The following is a 19,332-nucleotide window of genomic DNA, read 5'->3' on the forward strand; positions in this document are numbered from 1 at the left end:
TAGAAGTGACAAGACTTACTTCTCTATTTATTTTTTGTAGGTAGCAGCCTTGACCTCTGCCAAATGTATTGAATGGATGGGAGGAGTTGGCTTCACCAAAGACTATCCAATAGAAAAATACTATCGTGATTGTAAAATAGGTAAAAAAAAATCTTGTTTGTGATTTGTGCAAATTCATTGGTAATATATATTCAGAACTTGAGATTGATTGATTGATTGATTATTTATTTTAAAGGTAGTGAAAGATATTTGCATTCCCTTACTAACTAATACATGAAATTTCATGAATGGAGTAGTGTTTACATTTTCTGTTTAAACGATGGCATGAGGAGAAGAGAAGGATCAATAGATTAAACCTTGTACTTGAATCCCTGACATGCTGAAGTGGTCCATCAAGTTTAGTAAAACTTCACCTTGTAATTGATTTAAAGCAGTGTGGTAGTGATGGGTTAGACTATCTGTAATTGTAACTTCTACTCTACTATGAGAATATTAAACAAGCTGGATATTTGTACTATCTATTCTGATAACCCATAACCTTTTTAAAAAGTGGAAGAATCAACGGTGAGAAAATAAGCAGCAGGATTCCAAGTTCAATTGAGAAATCAAATGCTTTATGATCAAACCTGAACAAAACAAACATAAGTAATAACATCAAAATTGATATGTTGAATGGGTAATATCATGAATCTAAACAAGATTCACCGAGTATATAACTTGGACTGTTACATTCAGAATTAACACAAGATAAATAATTTCACAGAGAAATTGTGATTGTACACCCTGCAGATTGCAGTCTAACCAGTTGATGGGGTCAATACAGAGCTTAGCCAGATGTTAATGACTTTTTATTTGGTGAACAGATCTCATTAAAACTTTGTTTTACAACAGACTCTAATTCTTTACTTTTGATGATCTAGCCTTGGAAATGCCTTCAAAGCCTCTCCAAATCAGGCCGTTCATGTCTTGGTGGTTAAATCTCTCCAAGAGAGACAAAGTTCCTGGGATTCCTGTGACTGCTCCCAAGTGTCTAATTACTGGCAGAATTTCCACTTTTTTGTCAAACACTTCAGCGAACTGCTGCTGAACTTCTTTAATCCCCAATCTTTCTCAATGTGTATCGACAAGTGTTGCTTCTTTCACCCCACTATTGATTGTAATTAATTATCAGTGACTTTCAGGGACCTATCCTGTCCTGACCAAGTCTGCCAATGACACTCGCCTCTTTGCTTCAGCACACTTCCAGGTTCAAGATGCTCTGACCCCATCCAGTAAACATGCCACTTCAGTAAGTTGAAAGTGGAGAAATTCCTTCATCTCCAACATCTCCTTGATACCGCAGCCTGTTCTAAGATGTCCGTAACTTGATTTTTAGGATCTATTGAATGCTTTTTAAACTGATTTAGTTCTAGCTCACTGTAGACTGCGATAAACACAAGTTTTGTGTCGACCTAAGCAGGACCCTTTAAAGTTTTTTTTATGGTTCCATTTCTTGTAATCTGATTCTATGAAACAAACATGGGTAGCTTTCTGAACTGCCATTTTCTTTTGGGTGCTCTCACAGTCACTAAAGCCCAGCATTTTAATTCCTTCTCTTTCTTAGCTGTTCACCTCTTAAAGCAGCATGACCCTTTTAAATGAAATAAACTTCAAGGTGTTTCAATTACTTTTTTAATCCCATTTTCTACTGTCAAAATGTAATCCCTAAAACAAAACGTTTGAACAAAGTACATAATTAAAATGTGTTTTTGGTTTTTTTTTTGAGATTGACCTGTCTAGCTTGAATTTACTCAACACAAGCAGTTACCCTGACAGTAGAAGAGTCATTGTAGTGTAATGGACTCAAAGCAACTGCAAAAACAATGTTTTTTTTTTGTTGATCTAGTCTTTGCTTTTGAATTATGAATTGTAACCCAGTTTATTGTGCTTTTCCAGGTTCAATATATGAAGGAACCTCAAACATCCAGCTGAACACAATTGCAAAATTGATGGATCAAGGGTTCTAATCATGCTGTTTGTCGTCAACAGCTTCAATGAAACTTTATTAAGAGGACACCATTTAATGAATAACAAGAGAAAACAGTGCACTTTCCAAAAATTGTTCTGCCTTCTGTATGCAGTGGTTTCCATTTATTACAATATAGCTTCACAAGTAAACTCAAATAACACTTTTGTCAAATTACTTTAATATCAATTTATTAAGCTCCTCTTTCAACTTTGAACAGTTGAACTTTGAGTTCTGATATCATTTGTTCCTGAATGAATAGAGATCAGTGTAATAAATTTCTGATTTTATCAAATATCTCCATTATGTTTTGAAAGAATTTGTATCTGTACTGTCAGAGAGAAAAGCTGTTTAGCAATTCAATTAAAATATAGCAAGTTTTTGTAATTGGTTTGAACGCTTGAATCACTTTTGCAGTTGGTATTTTGCTCTTGTCATCTCCTAGCAGATAGGAAGTTACTGTAAGAGGTCCCTACTTTGTGGTTTTCTCTTATTCTAGACACTAAAGATGTTAAGGTGTATTGGGGACAATGAAGTTGAGAAAAAGGATCAGCTAGTATTGAATGGCAGATCAAGATCGATGGCCTAATTCTATATCTTTTGTTCCTAGATATATTTAATATTGTGTCTATTTCTCATGGTGAAGTGAGACAGAAAAAATACATTTTTGGGCTTTACTAATTTCCAGTGTTCCCAGTGGCCATTGGTTTAAATTAATTGGCGGAAAAATTAAGAGAAGTAGATTTGTTTTTATACAATTGTTGAAATTCAATACTGTACTTCCTATAAGGATGATAAAATCTGACTCCAAACAAACTTTTGAACATGTACTGAAAAACAGGCTAATTTGCAGGGTTATGAGGAGAAACGTGGGATTTGGGACTAAATTGGACAGCTGTTCAAAGACCTAGTATGTGCACAACGGTTTGAATGACTACCTTCAGTGCTGTATGATTCTGTGTAAAATAATGCATTAATACACTCTTGAGTTTTGCCTTTTTTTAAGTGTGGTTACACAAGAATTTTGGTATCAAGCCATACAAGCAAGGAAGTTTAAATTTAGTCTTCGATTTGTGCGGAATTAGTTGTTGTTAGCCTTTAAATGAATACTTGGTGTTGCTCTTAGACTCATTCCTTTGAGCTAGGAAATCTAGCTGTTTAGCAACTGGCTGGAACATGGACTGTGTAGAAGTTGAGTGAGAACAATTGAACTGGCTGCTGTAACTTGCTGTTTACTACCTATTGTGCATATTTTATGGTGTTTCCGATTAATAATAAATTAAACACTTCAAAAGTGAAATCTTGTTGGTAATTTCATTTGGAGATTGTTTGGTAAATTTGAAACATAAGCAGAAGTTGCTGGAAGAGCTCAACAGGTTTGACAGCATCCATGAAGAAAAACCTGAGTTAAAGTGGTTTCTGTTTGGTAAGTTTAATTATTTTGGTTTATGGTTCTGCCATGGGAATCATGAGCTTTAATACATTTGAAGATTACGATCACTTTGGTATATTAATTGATCTACTTTAATGATTTTGTGGCGTGGGGGTTGTTTTATTTCTCTTCCCTCTACCCCCAACACAATACTACTTTTAAAAAAATCTCCCTGACTGTGTTCATTTGCTCACGGGGATATATATATCACTGCCTGAGCCAGCATTTATTGGCCACCCTCAGTTGCCCTGGAGAAGGCAATAGCAAGCCGGCTTCCTGAATCAAGGCAATCCTTGCAGAAACACCAACAGCGCTGTTTGAAAAGCAGGATTTTGACTGCCAGTGTAAAGGAATTTCAATATAGTTCCATGTCAAATGGCGTATGGCTTGCAGGGGAACTTGGAAGCAGTGGATTTCCCAAGCATCAGCTGTGCTTCTTCAAAGATGTAGAGGTTGTGGGTTTGGAAGGTGCTTTTGCAGGAGCCTTTGTGAGGTAATCCAGTGTATCGTAAATGATACACTGCTGCTGTGCATTGATGGTGAAGGGAATGAACGTTGAAGCTAATGATGGAGTGCCAATTAATTAGGCTGCTTTGACTTGAATGATGCTGAGCTTGCGTGTTGTTGGATCTGCACCCATCCACACAAGTGATGTGTATTCCATCACACTCCATTCATGCCTTGTGGATATTGGGCGGGTCTTGGAGAGACAGGTGGAGAGCTACCACAGAACTCTTATCTTCTGATCTGCATTTTGGCCACAGTATTTATATGGCTGGTCCAGTTTAGTTTCTGGTCAATAATAAGCCCCAGAATATTGAAGTGTGGTATTCAGCTTGTTAATGTAATGGAACAATGGAAATGGTTAGGTAGTTCAATGCCTAGCACTTGTTTGGTGTGAATGTTTTTCGCTATTTATCAACCTAAGGCTGAATGTTGTCCAGGTCCTTGCTCCAGATAGAAATGGAGTTTTTCGATATCTGAAAAGTTGCAAAGGATGCTGAACACTCTACAAAGTCAAACATCTTGGATTCTCACCTCCTGGAGGGAAGGTTATTGATGAAGCAGCTAAAGTTGATTGGGTCAAGGACACAATCCTCAGACAGCCTTTAGTGATGTCATTGGCCTGAGATAATAAACTTCCATCAATCATACCCATCTACCATTGTGTGGATCCAGGTAGGTATGGCTCCAACTAGTGGAGATGTTTCCCCCTGTTTGCCATTAACTCCAGTTTTGCTTGAGCTTAGTTGAATGAGCAAGTGATCAATGCTGCCTTTACATCAACTGCAATCACCTTTTTCTGTTTTGTCTGTTTGGTCAAGCTGTAATGATGCTAGGTACTGAGTAACCAGACAGAACACAAACTGAGTGTAAATGAGCAGGTTATTCTTTTGCAAAAGCCATTTAATAGTGCTGTTGATAACCTATTGCATTATTTTTCTGATGGTCAAGAATAGACTGATGACAAATTGAACTTGTTTTTCATGGACAGGACACACCTAGACAATTTTCCACATTTTCACATCAGACTATGCTCAGGCCCCAACATCTTTTCAGTATCCAGTGCCTTCAGCCATTTCTTGGTGTGAATTAACTGAAGACTTGGTTGAGTAAATCTAGACAACTATATTTTAAATTTAACATCTTTTCAACACTATTAGAACATCCTAAGACACTTCACTGGAGCACTAAGAGACCAAATTTACACCACATCATCAGGAGATTTTAGGACAGGTAAGCTAAAAAATAGTAAAAGAAACGAGGCAAGACATATTGAATAAGAACTTAAGAGCGTGGGTCTAGTTGGCTAAAACAAAGCCACCAATCATGGTCAATTATACTCAATACTGCTCAAGTGTAAAATTTGGTGGAATGCAGAATCCTTAAAGGATTGTAAAATTGGAGGCAGGGAAAGGCATTGGAAGAATTTGAAGATGAGATTTTAAAAAAAATTTCAGATTTTCTGAAGTAGAAGTGAATAAGGATCAATAAGCACAGGGCTGTTAAGTTACCAGGACATAGTACAATTTAAGATACTGGCAAAAGATTTTTGCATGATGTTTATAGATAGTGGAAGATGGGTGGCCAGCCAGGAGACCACTGGAATTCTTTTTAAGCTTTCAACAACAGAAAATGGGCTGATGCAGAAACGAGGAGTATTCTAGAACTAAAAGTAAATATTTACAGTGATGGAGAGATTTATGGAGTGAGAAGCTCAACTCAAGAGTCAAACAACATACAGCACTTGTGGACAGTTTGGCACAGCCTCCGTCCGAGAGAAGAAAGAACTTTGACTAGGGAATGGAATTTATGGTGATTGTTGAAATCAATGACTTTGATCTTCCCAATACTGGTAGAAATTTCTGCTCATTCAATATTGGATGGTAGATGAAGAGCACAACAAATCTAAAAGGTGAAAGGGCTAAGAGAAAAGAGTTGGATTTCAGCAGTGATACGGAATTCAGTAAGATCATAGATTGGTTATAGCACAAATGTCCTGTGGAGTCCCCACAGAGGTAGCATGGAGTGCAAAGAAATGTAATGCAGAAGATTCTCATCATTACTGGACAGATAAGAATGGAAAGAGATGCCACACAACTGAACAATGGAGAATGATGTGGTGAACCATGCTGAAGAATGAGATAGGTTGAGAAGGAAGAAAAGGAATGGTGCACCACAGTCACTGTTACGTGTGAGTTATTTGAGACTTTGAAAGGATTGTTTCAGCACGTTGGCAGTGGCAAAAGCTTGGTTAAGAATGATGCATTAAACTGTTAAAGAACTGAAGAGAAAAAAGGAGAGTTTGGAAATGGGATAGTATACAAAAGTCACAGATTTTTGAGGATGGAAATGTAATGATATGTTTGAATGGTAAGAAATAATACCGAAGGAAAGAAGACTTAATGGCTGATGTGACCTATCAAAACCGTACTCCAATTAAAACCAATTTTCTGATGAAGGATCCCAACCCGAAATGTCAACTTTCCGGCTCCTCTGACACTGCCTGACCTGCTATGCTCATCCAGCTCCACACTGTGTTATATTTGTATCTTCTTCCTTGATAACCCATCCACAGTGTTGTTGTCTATCTCATTGGTACTAATTCTGACATTATTGCACTCCCTGCATTTTCCCTATATTTTGAAATCGGCTTTTCAGTTCTTGAAACGAACTGTTTTACATCTCCTGTAAAGATATTAATTAGATCTAATAATAGTAGATATTCAAAGTTATGAATGGCCTAGGAACAGGCGGTGCCTTGTTTAAACGTCAGTAATACTGCTAAGATTTCAGGAATTAAAGAGGAATTTTACCTCCTTTTAAAAGTCATTTCCCGGTCAGAACTGGTACAGAATTACTTCACTGGATTTTAGTGTTACAATTTGGTGTGAATATGCTATTTAATGAGAGGTATCATGATGGACAGCAATAAATGGCATGTTTGGTACAGCACTCAGACATACATTGTAGTTGGTTGACTTAAAAGTTCACATTGGTCAGTGACAATTTACACATTTGAGCACTAGATGGCACTGTTAACTGTGCTTTAGCAAACCAGCCAGGAACCATGGTAAAACTAATTTTAATTCTAAACAGTTTCATAAGGATTGAATCTCATTTGATTATGGTGGGCATGGTTATTCCCATTTGGTCATTGATTGATTGAAATGAGCAGTGGAGATGGTAAATATATTTTCATTAAGAGAAAGGTCAACATTTTGCAGTTGCTGGAAATCTGAAATTAAAATACTGGATAAATTCAGCAGGTCTGACAGCATATATGGAGCCAGAAACTGTGTTAGCATTTAGAGTCTAATAATCAAAGGATCAGGCATGTTGCAATACACTTCTGTATCGAGTGAGACTTTGAACCCAAGCCTTTTGGCACAGAGGTACGGACACTGCCACAAGAAACCTCAATGAAAGTGGTGTGTATTTCGAAATCAAAATATTCCATTTTCTCTACGTCAAAGATTTGATGATGTGTCCCCACAATGAGTCCCAGCTATGTCTGTCTCTCTGTGGGGTATGTGGAACATTCCTTGTTCCTGTCCTACTTGGGGTCCCACCTACAACCTTTTCTCCAATACATTGATGATGTGTTTAATGCTGCTGCCTATTCTCATCCAGAAATGGAAAAAAAACTTGTCTTGCTTCTAATTTCCATCCTTCTCTCACCTTCAACTACTCCATCAGTCTGTTCTCTTCCTGTCCTTGACTTTGCAGTTTCCATTTCTGAGGAGAAGATTTTGGAGTAGATTTGTAGCTTGGGTTGTGGATGTCGTGGTTAGTTGGCTCGCTGAGTTTTGTTTTTCTGCAGACGCTTCATTATCCTGCTGGATAACATCATGAGTGCAGCCTCTGATGAAGCGCTGTTGTGTTTTCCCGCCTGTTGTTTAAACTTTGGAGCCTGTTGAGCTGGATTGCCTCACTTCTGGCTTTCCTTCACAATGGAGTGTATATGGGGTCAAGCTCTGTGTTTGTTGTTGGCTTCCTTCATGGAGTACCAGGCTTCTAGGAATTCCCCAGCAGGGTAATGAAACATCTGCAGAACAATGAACAAGCTTGGCGAGCATTTCTGAGGATAACCATTAAAAATCCACCAAATCTTAACGGTTATCTTGATTATATATCCTCAAATTCTACTTCCTGCAAGGACTCCCACTTCTCTGTCTCTATACCATCTATTCTGACACTGGTACGTTTCATGAGGCTGCCTCTGGCGTGACCTCTTTTTTTCCTCAACTGAGTATCTCTCCCTGCCCCCAGTACACACCTTCCAAGTGAAACAGCACTTAACCTGCATTTCATTCAATCTAGTCTACTGTATTCATGTTTGCAGTATGGACTCCTTGACACTAAACACAGACTAGGCGACCTCTTTGCGGAACACTTCTGTTTGTAAGACTGATCCAACTTCCTAGAGGCTTCCTATTTCAATAACCCACCTTGCCATCATGCTAATATTTCTGTCGCAATGTTCCAATGAAGCACAATGCAAGCTTTGAGAAACCATACATTTTCCACTTAGGCACTTTAAAGTCTCAAAAATCTCAGCATCGAATTCCATAACTTCAGAAACTGACCAGTTTATGTCTATTCTCCATTTTCATATGTTTTCTCTCCATTTTCCTTTATAGCCTAGCATTTTTTTTTTGCAAAAACCAAAAGAACTCCTATTCTGTAAATCAAGAACAAAAACAGATTTTGCTGGAAAAGATCAGTAGGTCTGGCAGCATCTGTCAAGGATAAAGTCAAAGTCCCTGATGAAACATGGCATCATCAGAATAGATGGGGTGGAGACAGAGAAATGGAAGTCCTTGCAGGAAATAGAGTTTGAGGACGTAGAGTTAACCATGGGAGTTGGTGGATTTGGAATGGTTATCCTCAGAAATGGAAACAGCGAGGTTCAAGACGGGAAGGGAACAAACTCCAAAGAAGGGTCACCGAACCTGAAATGTTAACTCTGATTTTTTCTTCACAGATTCTGCCAGACCTGCTGAGCTTTTCCAGTAACTTCTGTTTTTGTTCCAAGCTTTCTTTTTTGTGTCTTGTTTATGTTGCTCTCAGGAAGAGAGGGCCCATTCTCTTCCTTTTACTCCTTATTTCACAACTATTTTATATCTTTTTTTCCCCTCACCATAATTAACAGCTCCTTCGTCTTTTCTGTTGGGTCTCTTCACAAGGAGAACTTGCTCCTCATTAGTCTCTGTGAAATGTATACAAAAAACATTTTTCCAATGCCTTTCAGTTCTGAAGAAGAGACATACTGGACTCATACAAACATAGAAAATAGGAGCAGGAGTAGGCCATTCAGCCTTCCATACCAACTCTGTCATTCATTATGATCATAGCTGATCATTTAACTCAATAGCCTGTTCCTGCTCTTCCCCATATCCTTTCCTTCTCGGTGCTATATCCAACTCGTTCTTGAAATCATACAATGTTTTGGCCTCAACTGCTTTCGGTGGTACCGAATTTTACAGGCTCACCACTCGAGATTTCCCCTCATCTCCGTCCAAAATGGTTTACTCTGTATTCTTAGACGGCAACCCTGGTTCTGGATTCCCTGCCATTGGGAACATCCTTCCTGCATCTGTCCTGTCTAGTTTATTGAGCATTTTGTAAGTTTCTATGGGATTCCCTTCCCCTTCTTCTGAACTCCAGTGAACACGATCTTGACCAATTCAACCTCTCTTCACACACCATTCTCACTATGCCAAGAATCAGTCTGGTAGGCCTTCACTGGAGTCCCTCCATAGCAAGAACATAGAGAAGGAAAGCAGAACTGCATACAATATTCCAAGTGTAGTCTCAGCAAGGCCCTGTACAATTTCACCAAGGCATCTCAGTCCCTGTACTCAAAACCTCTTGCCTTCTTTGTTGGCTGCTCCACCTGCATGCTTACTTTCAGTGATTGGTTTACAAGGACACCCAAATCTCATAGTAAGTTAATGTATAGCCTTTCAAATAGTAATCTACCTTCCTGTTTTTGTTACTAAGGTGTATAACCTCACATTTATCCATATTATCCCGCATCTGCCATGCATCTGTCCACTCATTCAGTTTGTCCAAAACTCATCTCTGCATTCTCACAGCTCACCCTCCCATCCAGCCTTGTCTCATCTGCAAGCTTGAAGCTATTACGTTAGTTCCCTCATTTAAATCATGAATATGTATTACAATAGATGGCGACCTAGCACTGATCCCTGCAGTATCCCAGTAGTCACTGCCTGCCACCTGAAAATGATCCATTTACTCCTATGCTTTGTCTCCTGTCAGCTAATTAATTTTCTATCCATTTCAGTACATTACCCCATCACATGAGCTTCAATTTTACATCACTTATGTGGGAATTTGTCAAAAGCCTTCTAAAAATCCAAATGAACCACATCCACTGGCTCCCTCTCATCAATTCTCCTAGGTACATCCGGGAAGCATTCCAGCAGGTTTGTCAAACATGATTTTCCTTTCATAAATCCATGCTGATTCTGTACAATCCTGCCACAGGTCTCCAAATGCTCTGTATTAACAAAAACATAAATTGCTCATTTTGTGATAATCAAGTGTGGAGCTGGATGAACACAGCAGGCCAAGCAGCATTTTAGGAGAACAAAAGCTGATGTTTCTGGCCTACACCCTTCATCAGAAAAGGGGGAGGGGGAGAGGGTTCTGAAATAAATAGGGAGAGAGGGGGAGGCAGATCGAAGATGGATAGAGGAGAAGGTAGGTGGAGAGGAGACAGACAAGTTAAAGAGGTGGGGCTGGAGCCAGTAAAGGTGAGTGTAGGTGGGCAGGTAGGGAGAGGATAAGTCAATCTGGGGACAGGTAGTGGAGGTGTGTGTAGGGGGCACAACTCTCTTGCTCATTTTGTTTTTGTTTTAGATGTCCAGCATCTGCAATTCTTTGAATTATTTGCTCTGTTATCAAATCTTTTCTAATGGGCTCTAGCAGTTTCCCCAATACCAATGTCATGCTGACTTGTCCATCCATGCATAATGTACAACAGCATCAGAGGCACGATGCCATGTGATCTTTGCTATCAATTTTCCTTTCATTTAAAGAATCTTAAATGAGTGCAAGGGGAAATTCCAATCAAAACATGTTTCAAATTTCTAACAGCACCACACTAAATTTTTTTCACAGGATATCCAAGCTCTTCATAACAACAGCTACACACCATTATACATGTTACTATTAGCATTTCACACAGACTGTCACAAACCCAACCGATTCAAAATCAAAGTCTAATTTTGGCACCAATTAACATGTTCAATTTAACTGAATTAGATTGTAAAACTCTCTAAACATTGAAGGAATAATAGAGGACTGGTTTTTATTTGGTGTAGATGGATTTTCAAAAGGTCATCAACTCAATATCACAAAATAAACTTTTCAAAGTTATAACTAATGAAACAAAAGGGACAGTCGCAACACGGATACACAACTGGCTGCAAAATAAGAAACAGATAGTGCCTTTTTGAGCTTGAGGAAGATTTACAGTGGATCTACTCCAGGATCAGTTTGGATCCTTGCTTTTCCTGATATACATATGAATGAGCTAAACCTTGGCACAGAGGTCACAATTCCAAAACCTGTAGTTCATACAAAACTTCAAAGCATTGTAAACTTTAAACAGGATAATGTAGAACTTCAAAACAACACAGATGAACTGTTGGAATAGGCAAATACATCGCGGATGAAGTTAAAAGTGGAGAAAAGTGTATGTGATTCACTTTTGGCAGAAAAACACAAAAATGTATAAAATAATGGGCACAATTCTAAAGGGAGTGCGGGAGCAGATGGACCTGTTTGTAAATGTCTTTAGGCCATTTAAGGTTGAAAGAAAGGCTAACAAAATACGTTGTATCTTGGGCTTTATTAATAGGAGCATTCAGTTCAAGAGCAAGGAAGTTGAGTTGAACTTGGTTAAGTTTGTATTCATCTGGAATATTGCATCCAGTTCTGTGCACTGCACCTTAGGAATGACAAGAAGGCACTGGAGACTGTGCAGAAAAGATTCACGAGATTGGTTGCAGAGATGAGAAACTTCTGTTATAGAGATAAATTGGAGAAGTTAAGATTGTTTTACTTGGAGGTAAAAAAGCTGAGAGCAGATCTAATTATAGCATTCAAAATCATAACGAGTTCTGAATGAAATAGGTAGGGTGAAACCATTCCTACTCATGATTGGAGAACTCAAAGTTAAAATAGGAAGCAAAATCAACATGAGGAAGAACTTTTCATGCATTGAGTGGTCAGGTCGGGAATGCACTACCCAAGAGTATGGTTGCAGCAGGTTCAGTTGAAGCATTCAGAGGGGAATTAGATTATTACCTGAAAGGGAAGAATGCACAAGGTCATGGGAGAAAGCTGGAGAATGGCATTATTTGAATGGCACTCATTCTCACTCAAAGTGTTGACATGATGGGTCAAATAGTCCCCTTCTGTGCTGTAACAATTCTATGAATCACGTTCAACCATCTAATGGAAATTAAATACCAATTCAATATAAATATAGATTGCCACATGGAAGAGGAAACCTATGGTGTAGTGACTACAATTTATATTATAATCATATCTTTTTAAGATGTAGAAAAGGGTGGAATACACTGTATTACTACATATTTAACAACTGTTTCAATACATATTTTAGAGAAAGATAATTGGATCTCTTGACTTTATTGTATTGATCATTGGATTTCACACCACCTGCTCTTCATTCCCCTGTTGTTATACCAGATTTTTAAAGCAGACAATTGACATTATTAGTGATAATGGGAACTGCAGATGCTGGAGAATCCAAGATAATAAAATGTGAGGCTGGATGAACACAGCAGGCCCAGCAGCATTTCAGGAGCACAAAAGCTGACATTTCAGGCCTAGAGAAATGTCAGCTTTTGTGCTCCTGAGATGCTGCTGGGCCTGCTTGTTCATCCAGCCTCACATTTTATTAATTGACATTATTAAACACTTTCTGCATCAGCTCTTGATGGCTTAAAGTCCAACCTTTGTTTCTCCTAAGCCTTCTGCCCACTTGATAACCATCAGCATTGCGTCCATTAAAACTTTGAACCTTGACCCCCAAATTTGCTGCATCTCCATAACCGTATTTACACTTAAACTAGATTAATTATTCAATGCTCCAAGCTGAGTCTGCCCAAGTCTGCAAATCAACTTTATCTCTCAATTGAATGTTAGGCATTAACTTTGGATCCTATGATGTACCCTAATTATGATCAGGTCAAGTTTCTTCTAATTTTTAACTTGCCTATATAAGCTAAGTTCTCTCTGTCATAAGAGATAACAAGGTGTAGAGCTGGATGAACATACCCTTGAAGGGTCTAGGCCCGAAACGTCAGCTTTTGTGCTCCTGAGATGCTGCTTGGCCTGCTGTGTTCATCCAGCCTCACACTTTATTATCTTGGATTCTCTAGCATCTGCAGTTCCTATTATCTTCTCTCTATCATCATTGTTTATGCACATTGCGGCTGTTGGTTTGGATCCAAATCTATTGTTTCTATTTCCTTTTACAGTGGCTTCTCTTGGATCTTGTTTGTAGTCATCGCTTCCTGTCACTCAATCATGTTTTATAGTGTGGCACTGAGTTTAAAAGGTCTCACTGACCTTTTAAAATTTCTTTTGATCTTTCAAACTCAAGTTCTCTCCATGTTTCTCTCAAGAACAGCCATTCACTCATGGCAAAGATATTTTCTATCCAAGTCATCACTTTGGACATCATCAATTTAACTCAAAACTTCCTTCACAGAAGGCAAGAACTTGCCCCTTACTGACATTTCTCCACTTGGCTATACTTGTCACAACCTTCTAACATTGATTGCTCTCTTACTTCCTTGGTCATCCTCGATTTTTGTCACTGTGAATATGGTTTACCATGCCATTATCTTTAAAACCTTTCTATTGTCCCGCACAATGGAAATGCCCTCACTCGATTTCACACTGGTCCATCAAACGAAACCCAGAGAATCTCTGGCAAGAGTTTCTGCACCTGTCTCGAATTAGTTACACCACTGGTTCATTGTCTACATGTTGCCCCCAAAGTCATTTTCAATATGATGCAAGAGGACACGTGGCTGGAGATTTTTAATTGATGTATTGATGCTTATCGCAACCACCATTATATCTCTATTGCCTCTATGGATGTAGTTACATGAATGTGGGATAACTCAGAATTATTATTCAGATAATAAGCATCTTTAACAGGGTGGTATTTGAATATAAAAAGGCTCATGGCTAATTTTAAAAGATTAGAAAATTAACAGGTGAAAATATAAAAGATCCTGAAGTGGTACGTGTTCACACCCAGCAAGATTTTTAAGAGAATAGTACTTGTGCTTTGACTCCAATCATTTGGCACATATCACACCATTTAGGTCAATTTGTGAAAAGTTGGAAACTGTGTTAAAAAAATGAATGCAAGGATTGAATGTAAGAAGTGCATAAAGGTACATATTTTTAGTGTAACATTTTTGTTTCTATTGCAACTAGAGTAATTCCATTTCTCATTGTATATTTCTTCTCATTTACTCTATTTATTGTTCTATAAACAGAAATGGATGTATATCAGGCATGTATGAACCAAAGATCTAAATGATATTTAATGAATGGTTACAGCATTTTTAAAAAATTCTATAGCTTTAAATTATATTGTATTTGAAGAAATAATTAATTATTCATTCCAATGAAGATTTACTCGAGCTGATAATTGTCTCGATATATCAATTAAAACCCTCCAGCCATGTGTACCCTTCCATCATAACAAATCAAGATGTTAATTGGATGAGTTCTCTTTTATTCTTCCCTCAAATGCAGGATAACTGAGGTATGAAATTTTTAATTTTCTGGGCAATGAATTAATTAAAATGTTTGTATGTTAAAACCTATGAGAATCTTGTAATTGTTTTAACTATATATTTTATAGAAGGCAGATATATATTGTCAAAAATAGAAAAAGTTAATGTACTGAAATAGTTGCTCTTTATTTCTTCAGTTTAACAGACTAAAAAATTTCTGGTGAAAATGTTTTCTCAGTACTGCTGTTGCATGCTAATTTTAAAGTACTGGCAATGAGTTGGGCTTGCATTGCTTTGATGCAAAATCCTTCCAGCAGTTTTAGAGCATAAAATATTGGTAAGAAGAAATGAATCATGAGAAAACAAATGATACTGTTTTCTCAATCTCTCTCCCATACATTTACACTTACTGAGATGTATAGAGATTTCACTTGTAGTGAGAAAGTAGGAGGCAAAACCTGTAGCATAAGTCAATCTTCATTTTCTTTTTATTCTATCCATCAGGATCCAGGATGGAGTCCTTCCACACTGGTTTAATGGGTTCCCAAATGGCTGATAGTTTCAATGCAAGATCTGTATACTCTACCACGTGGTGGGCAGGTAGCGCTTGAAAGGCAGGGCAAAAGCGTTGTTTGGAGGCTTGCACATTCCTCCAGAACCATAGTTCTTAATCAGTCTTGTTACAAGTGCTTTAAATTCAAATCTAGTTGTTGCAGAACCCAATTACGGTATATAGCTACAGTCTTGTATTATGACTCAACAGATTGCTAAATACCATGTTACAGTTTTGAATATACTTTTTCCAAAAGGAAGCAAAATGCAATGTGAACTTGCATTTTGTCTGAGATAATAAAATGTGAGGCTGGATGAACACAGCAGGCCAAGCAGCATCTCAGGAGCACAAAAGCTGACGTTTCGGGCCTAGACCCTTCATCAGAGAGGGGGATGGGGAGAGGGAACTGGAATAAATAGGGAGAGAGGGGGAGGCGGACCGAAGATGGAGAGTAAAGAAGATAGGTGGAGAGAGTGTATGGGGAGGTAGGGAGGGGATAGGTCAGTCCAGGGAAGACGGACAGGTCAAGGAGGTGGGATGAGGTTAGTAGGTAGCTGGGGGTGCGGCTTGGGGTGGGAGGAAGGGATGGGTGAGAGGAAGAACCGGTTAGGAAGGCAGAGACAGGTTGGACTGGTTTTGGGATGCAGTGGGTGGGGGGGGGGGAAGAGCTGGGCTGGTTGTGTGGTGCAGTGGGGGGAGGGGACGAACTGGGCTGGTTTAGGGATGCAGTAGGGGAAGGGGAGATTTTGAAACTGGTGAAGTCCACATTGATACCATATGGCTGCAGGGTTCCCAGGCGGAATATGAGTTGCTGTTCCTGCAACCTTCGGGTGGCATCATTGTGGCACTGCAGGAGGCCCAGGATGGACATGTCGTCCCAGGAATTGAAGGAGGAGTTGAAATGGTTTGCGACTGGGAGCTGCAGTTGTTCATTGCGAACCGAGTGGAGGTGTTCTGCAAAGCAGCCCCCAAGCCTCCGCTTGGTTTCCCCAATGTAGAGGAAGCCGCACCGGGTACAGTGGACGCAGTATACCACATTGGCAGATGTGGAGGTGAACCTCTGCTTAATGTGGAATGTCATCTTGGGGCCTGGGATGGGGGTGAGGGAGGAGGTGTGGGGACAGGTGTAGCATTTCCTGCGGTTGCAGGGGAAGGTGCTGGGTGTGGTGGGGTTGGAGGGCAGTGTGGAGCGAACAAGGGAGTCACGGAGAGAGTGGTCTCTCCGGAAAGCCTCTACTTTGGGGAAACCAAGCGGAGGCTTGGGGACCGCTTTGCAGCACACCTCCGCTCAGTTCGCAACAAACAACTGCACCTCCCAGTTGCAAACCATTTCCACTCCCCCTCCCATTCTCTAGATGACATGTCCATCATGGGCCTCCTGCACTGCCACAATGATGCCACCCGAAGGTTGCAGGAACAGCAACTCATATTCCGCCTCGGAACCCTGCAGCCATATGGTATCAATGTGGACTTCACCAGTTTCAAAATCTCCCCTTCCCCTACTGCATCCCTAAACCAGCCCAGTTCATCCCCTCCCCCCACTGCACCACACAACCAGTCCAACCTGTCTCTTTCCCCCCACCCACTCACTCACTCACTCACTCACTGCATCCCAAAACCAGTCCAACCTGTCTCTGCCTCCCTAACCGGTTCTTCCTCTCACCCATCCCTTCCTCCCACCCCAAGCCGCACCCCCAGCTACCTACTAACCTCATCCCACCTCCTTGACTGTCTCCCTGGACTGACCTATCCCCTCCCTACCTCCCCACCTACACTCTCTCCACCTATCTTCTTTACTCTCCATCTTCGGTCCGCCTCCCCCTCTCTCCCTATTTATTCCAGAACCCTCTCCCCATCCCCCTCTCTGATGAAGGGTCTAGGCCCGAAACATCAGCTTTTGTGCTTCTGAGATGCTGCTTGGCCTGCTGTGTTCATCCAGCCTCACATTTTATTATCTTGGAATTCTCCAGCATCTGCAGTTCCCATTATCTCTGATTGCATTTTGTCTGAACCTAGTTTGTTTGAGTTGGTGAGTGGACATCAAAAACTCTCTAGTTATACAATTACACCCTATCTTTGCTGGGCAATGTTTTTGTCACAGATATTCCAGAGTTATTGACACTGTCTGGCTCAGAGACAAGTTCACTGGAGTCAGACCTTGATTAGTTCCAGGGAACAATTCTTGAAACTCTAAGCATCTTGCCCTAAATACAACAGATTATTAAAACAAGACATTTAAAGTTTAAAAAGGATTGTAACTGAAGTCTATAATTATAGAAGAGAACTGATGTAATATTTTGGCTTGTTTACTCTTATTTTATCTGGGAGGGCAAAATGGGGAAAAAAAGGAAAAGTATATGAAGAAACAATGAAGTGATCTGCAAATTGAAGGAAAGAAAACACATTTTGATTGAGGAAATTATGCTATTTACAAGGATATCCAGTAAATATGTAAAGAGAAACAAGGATGAGCTGAAAGCAAAAAAAAACTGGAAGACAAAGATCCAACATATCAAATGACAGAAATAAAAAGCGTAATAAATTAAGACTTTATATTTAAAAGAAACGAGAATGGAGATTCCATTTTAGTTTATTCAGACGACAACAGAATGAGACCTATACAAGTAGGAATCTGCACTCGGGATAGATTGAAGTAATTTCGCTACTTATCTGTGATTTATAGAGAACAGTGAAACATCAGGGTCTTCCTTAGTGACAAAAAGACACGGTTCCTTACGGGTCTCTATTGTACATCGTCTACATTATAACGTGCATTTAAAACAAAGCAGTACAAATTGAGGGAGACAGGTCGATTTAAATTGTCACCCTAACGAAACAAATACCAAGTATGTCTTGTCTCGACTCATACTTGTGCCTGTATGTCTGAACGGAGTAATTGGATCAGATTTGATAGTGTTGTCTATTGTGTGCAGCTCTGAATATTAATAGTCCTGCTCTACACCTGTTTGTTCAGGAAGTCACACAGTTATTCACTTAATCCTAATTCAAATTTAAAGGGGTAATTAAAAGGGAATAGGAATTACGTCTCTAAACTGGTTGATTTATGCGGTGTTTGCAATTTATAGAACACAAAACAATTAATTTACGTGTGAAAAGAACAGTACACTAATCCTACCGGCCCTGGAGCCTTTAAAGACTTGCATCATATGTTGGGCTAATTTAAAACTTGCATGAAAAATTACTCAGAATGTAACCATTCATTTTGAAAAGTGCGTAATAGTAGTTGTCCTTGGTATTTCTGCTAGTTCATTACACTGAAAGGTTAAGAAGACTTTATTTTTCAGATTTAGTATTTATTTCCCCCATTTCAGCTCAACATGATGCATTTCAAACAGAGATAAAAAGAATAAGAAGCTTTTCATTCGCTACCACTTAATTTCCTGATTGCCACGCGGATCTCGGTAATGAATGTAATTGCTACCTTTGATGAAAATACCATTATCTAGATCACACATCACACGCCAAATGGTTTTTTTTAAACCATAGCCACTGCGATCTCTAATTATGCGTGGACTAAGTGGCACCTTAACAAAAGAGGAATGGTGTTCACAATTACTGCGAATTCAAGCAAGCCAAATTTACACAAAAGAGAGATTAGATTTGCTACACGCTCGACAAAGCCCATTCCCCTGATTAATTTCCGCAAAACTGAAACGATTTTCTCGCTTTAAATAGAACATCCCCGATTCAGAGCGATCTGGTTGTGAGATGTGACACTTCTAGATCGCCTTATTGTGAAAAAGATTGTGAATTGTTCTGCTTTGTGCTTCTGCATCACACGAAGAAACGTTTGTTTCGGCTCATCTCTGCCCTTCGATAATCCAGTTTATCATCTCATCCTTTTAATGAGCATATTAACGATTAAACGATCCCAAATCAAATTCTTACTTTTATTTGAATGGACCGTACCTTGTTTGTCATTACGAATTAGGGATCGCTTATTACATTATTGTTCCGAGGCGGAAGGCGCAGTCACAACGTAAATATAACCTCAATCTGTTGG

The 19,332-nt window shown here is 39.3% G+C and overlaps 1 protein-coding gene across 2 annotated transcripts in view; it reads left to right on the forward strand.

The window, feature by feature from the left end:
* LOC125461719 (short/branched chain specific acyl-CoA dehydrogenase, mitochondrial) overlaps positions 1 to 3,305 on the forward strand; it is a 70,134-nt gene extending 66,829 nt beyond the window's left edge. For both annotated transcript variants that reach the window (XM_048550791.2, XM_059653074.1), the window contains 2 exons: positions 41 to 140; positions 1,936 to 3,305. In XM_048550791.2, the coding sequence (XP_048406748.1) occupies positions 41 to 140; positions 1,936 to 2,006 (171 nt within the window). In that variant the 3' untranslated portion in view covers positions 2,007 to 3,305. The remainder of the gene's footprint in view (positions 1 to 40; positions 141 to 1,935) is intronic.
* Positions 3,306 to 19,332: the final 16,027 nt, after the last annotated feature.

This window comes from Stegostoma tigrinum, chromosome 20, assembly GCF_030684315.1.
Source record: "Stegostoma tigrinum isolate sSteTig4 chromosome 20, sSteTig4.hap1, whole genome shotgun sequence".
NCBI classification, from domain to species: domain Eukaryota; kingdom Metazoa; phylum Chordata; class Chondrichthyes; order Orectolobiformes; family Stegostomatidae; genus Stegostoma; species Stegostoma tigrinum.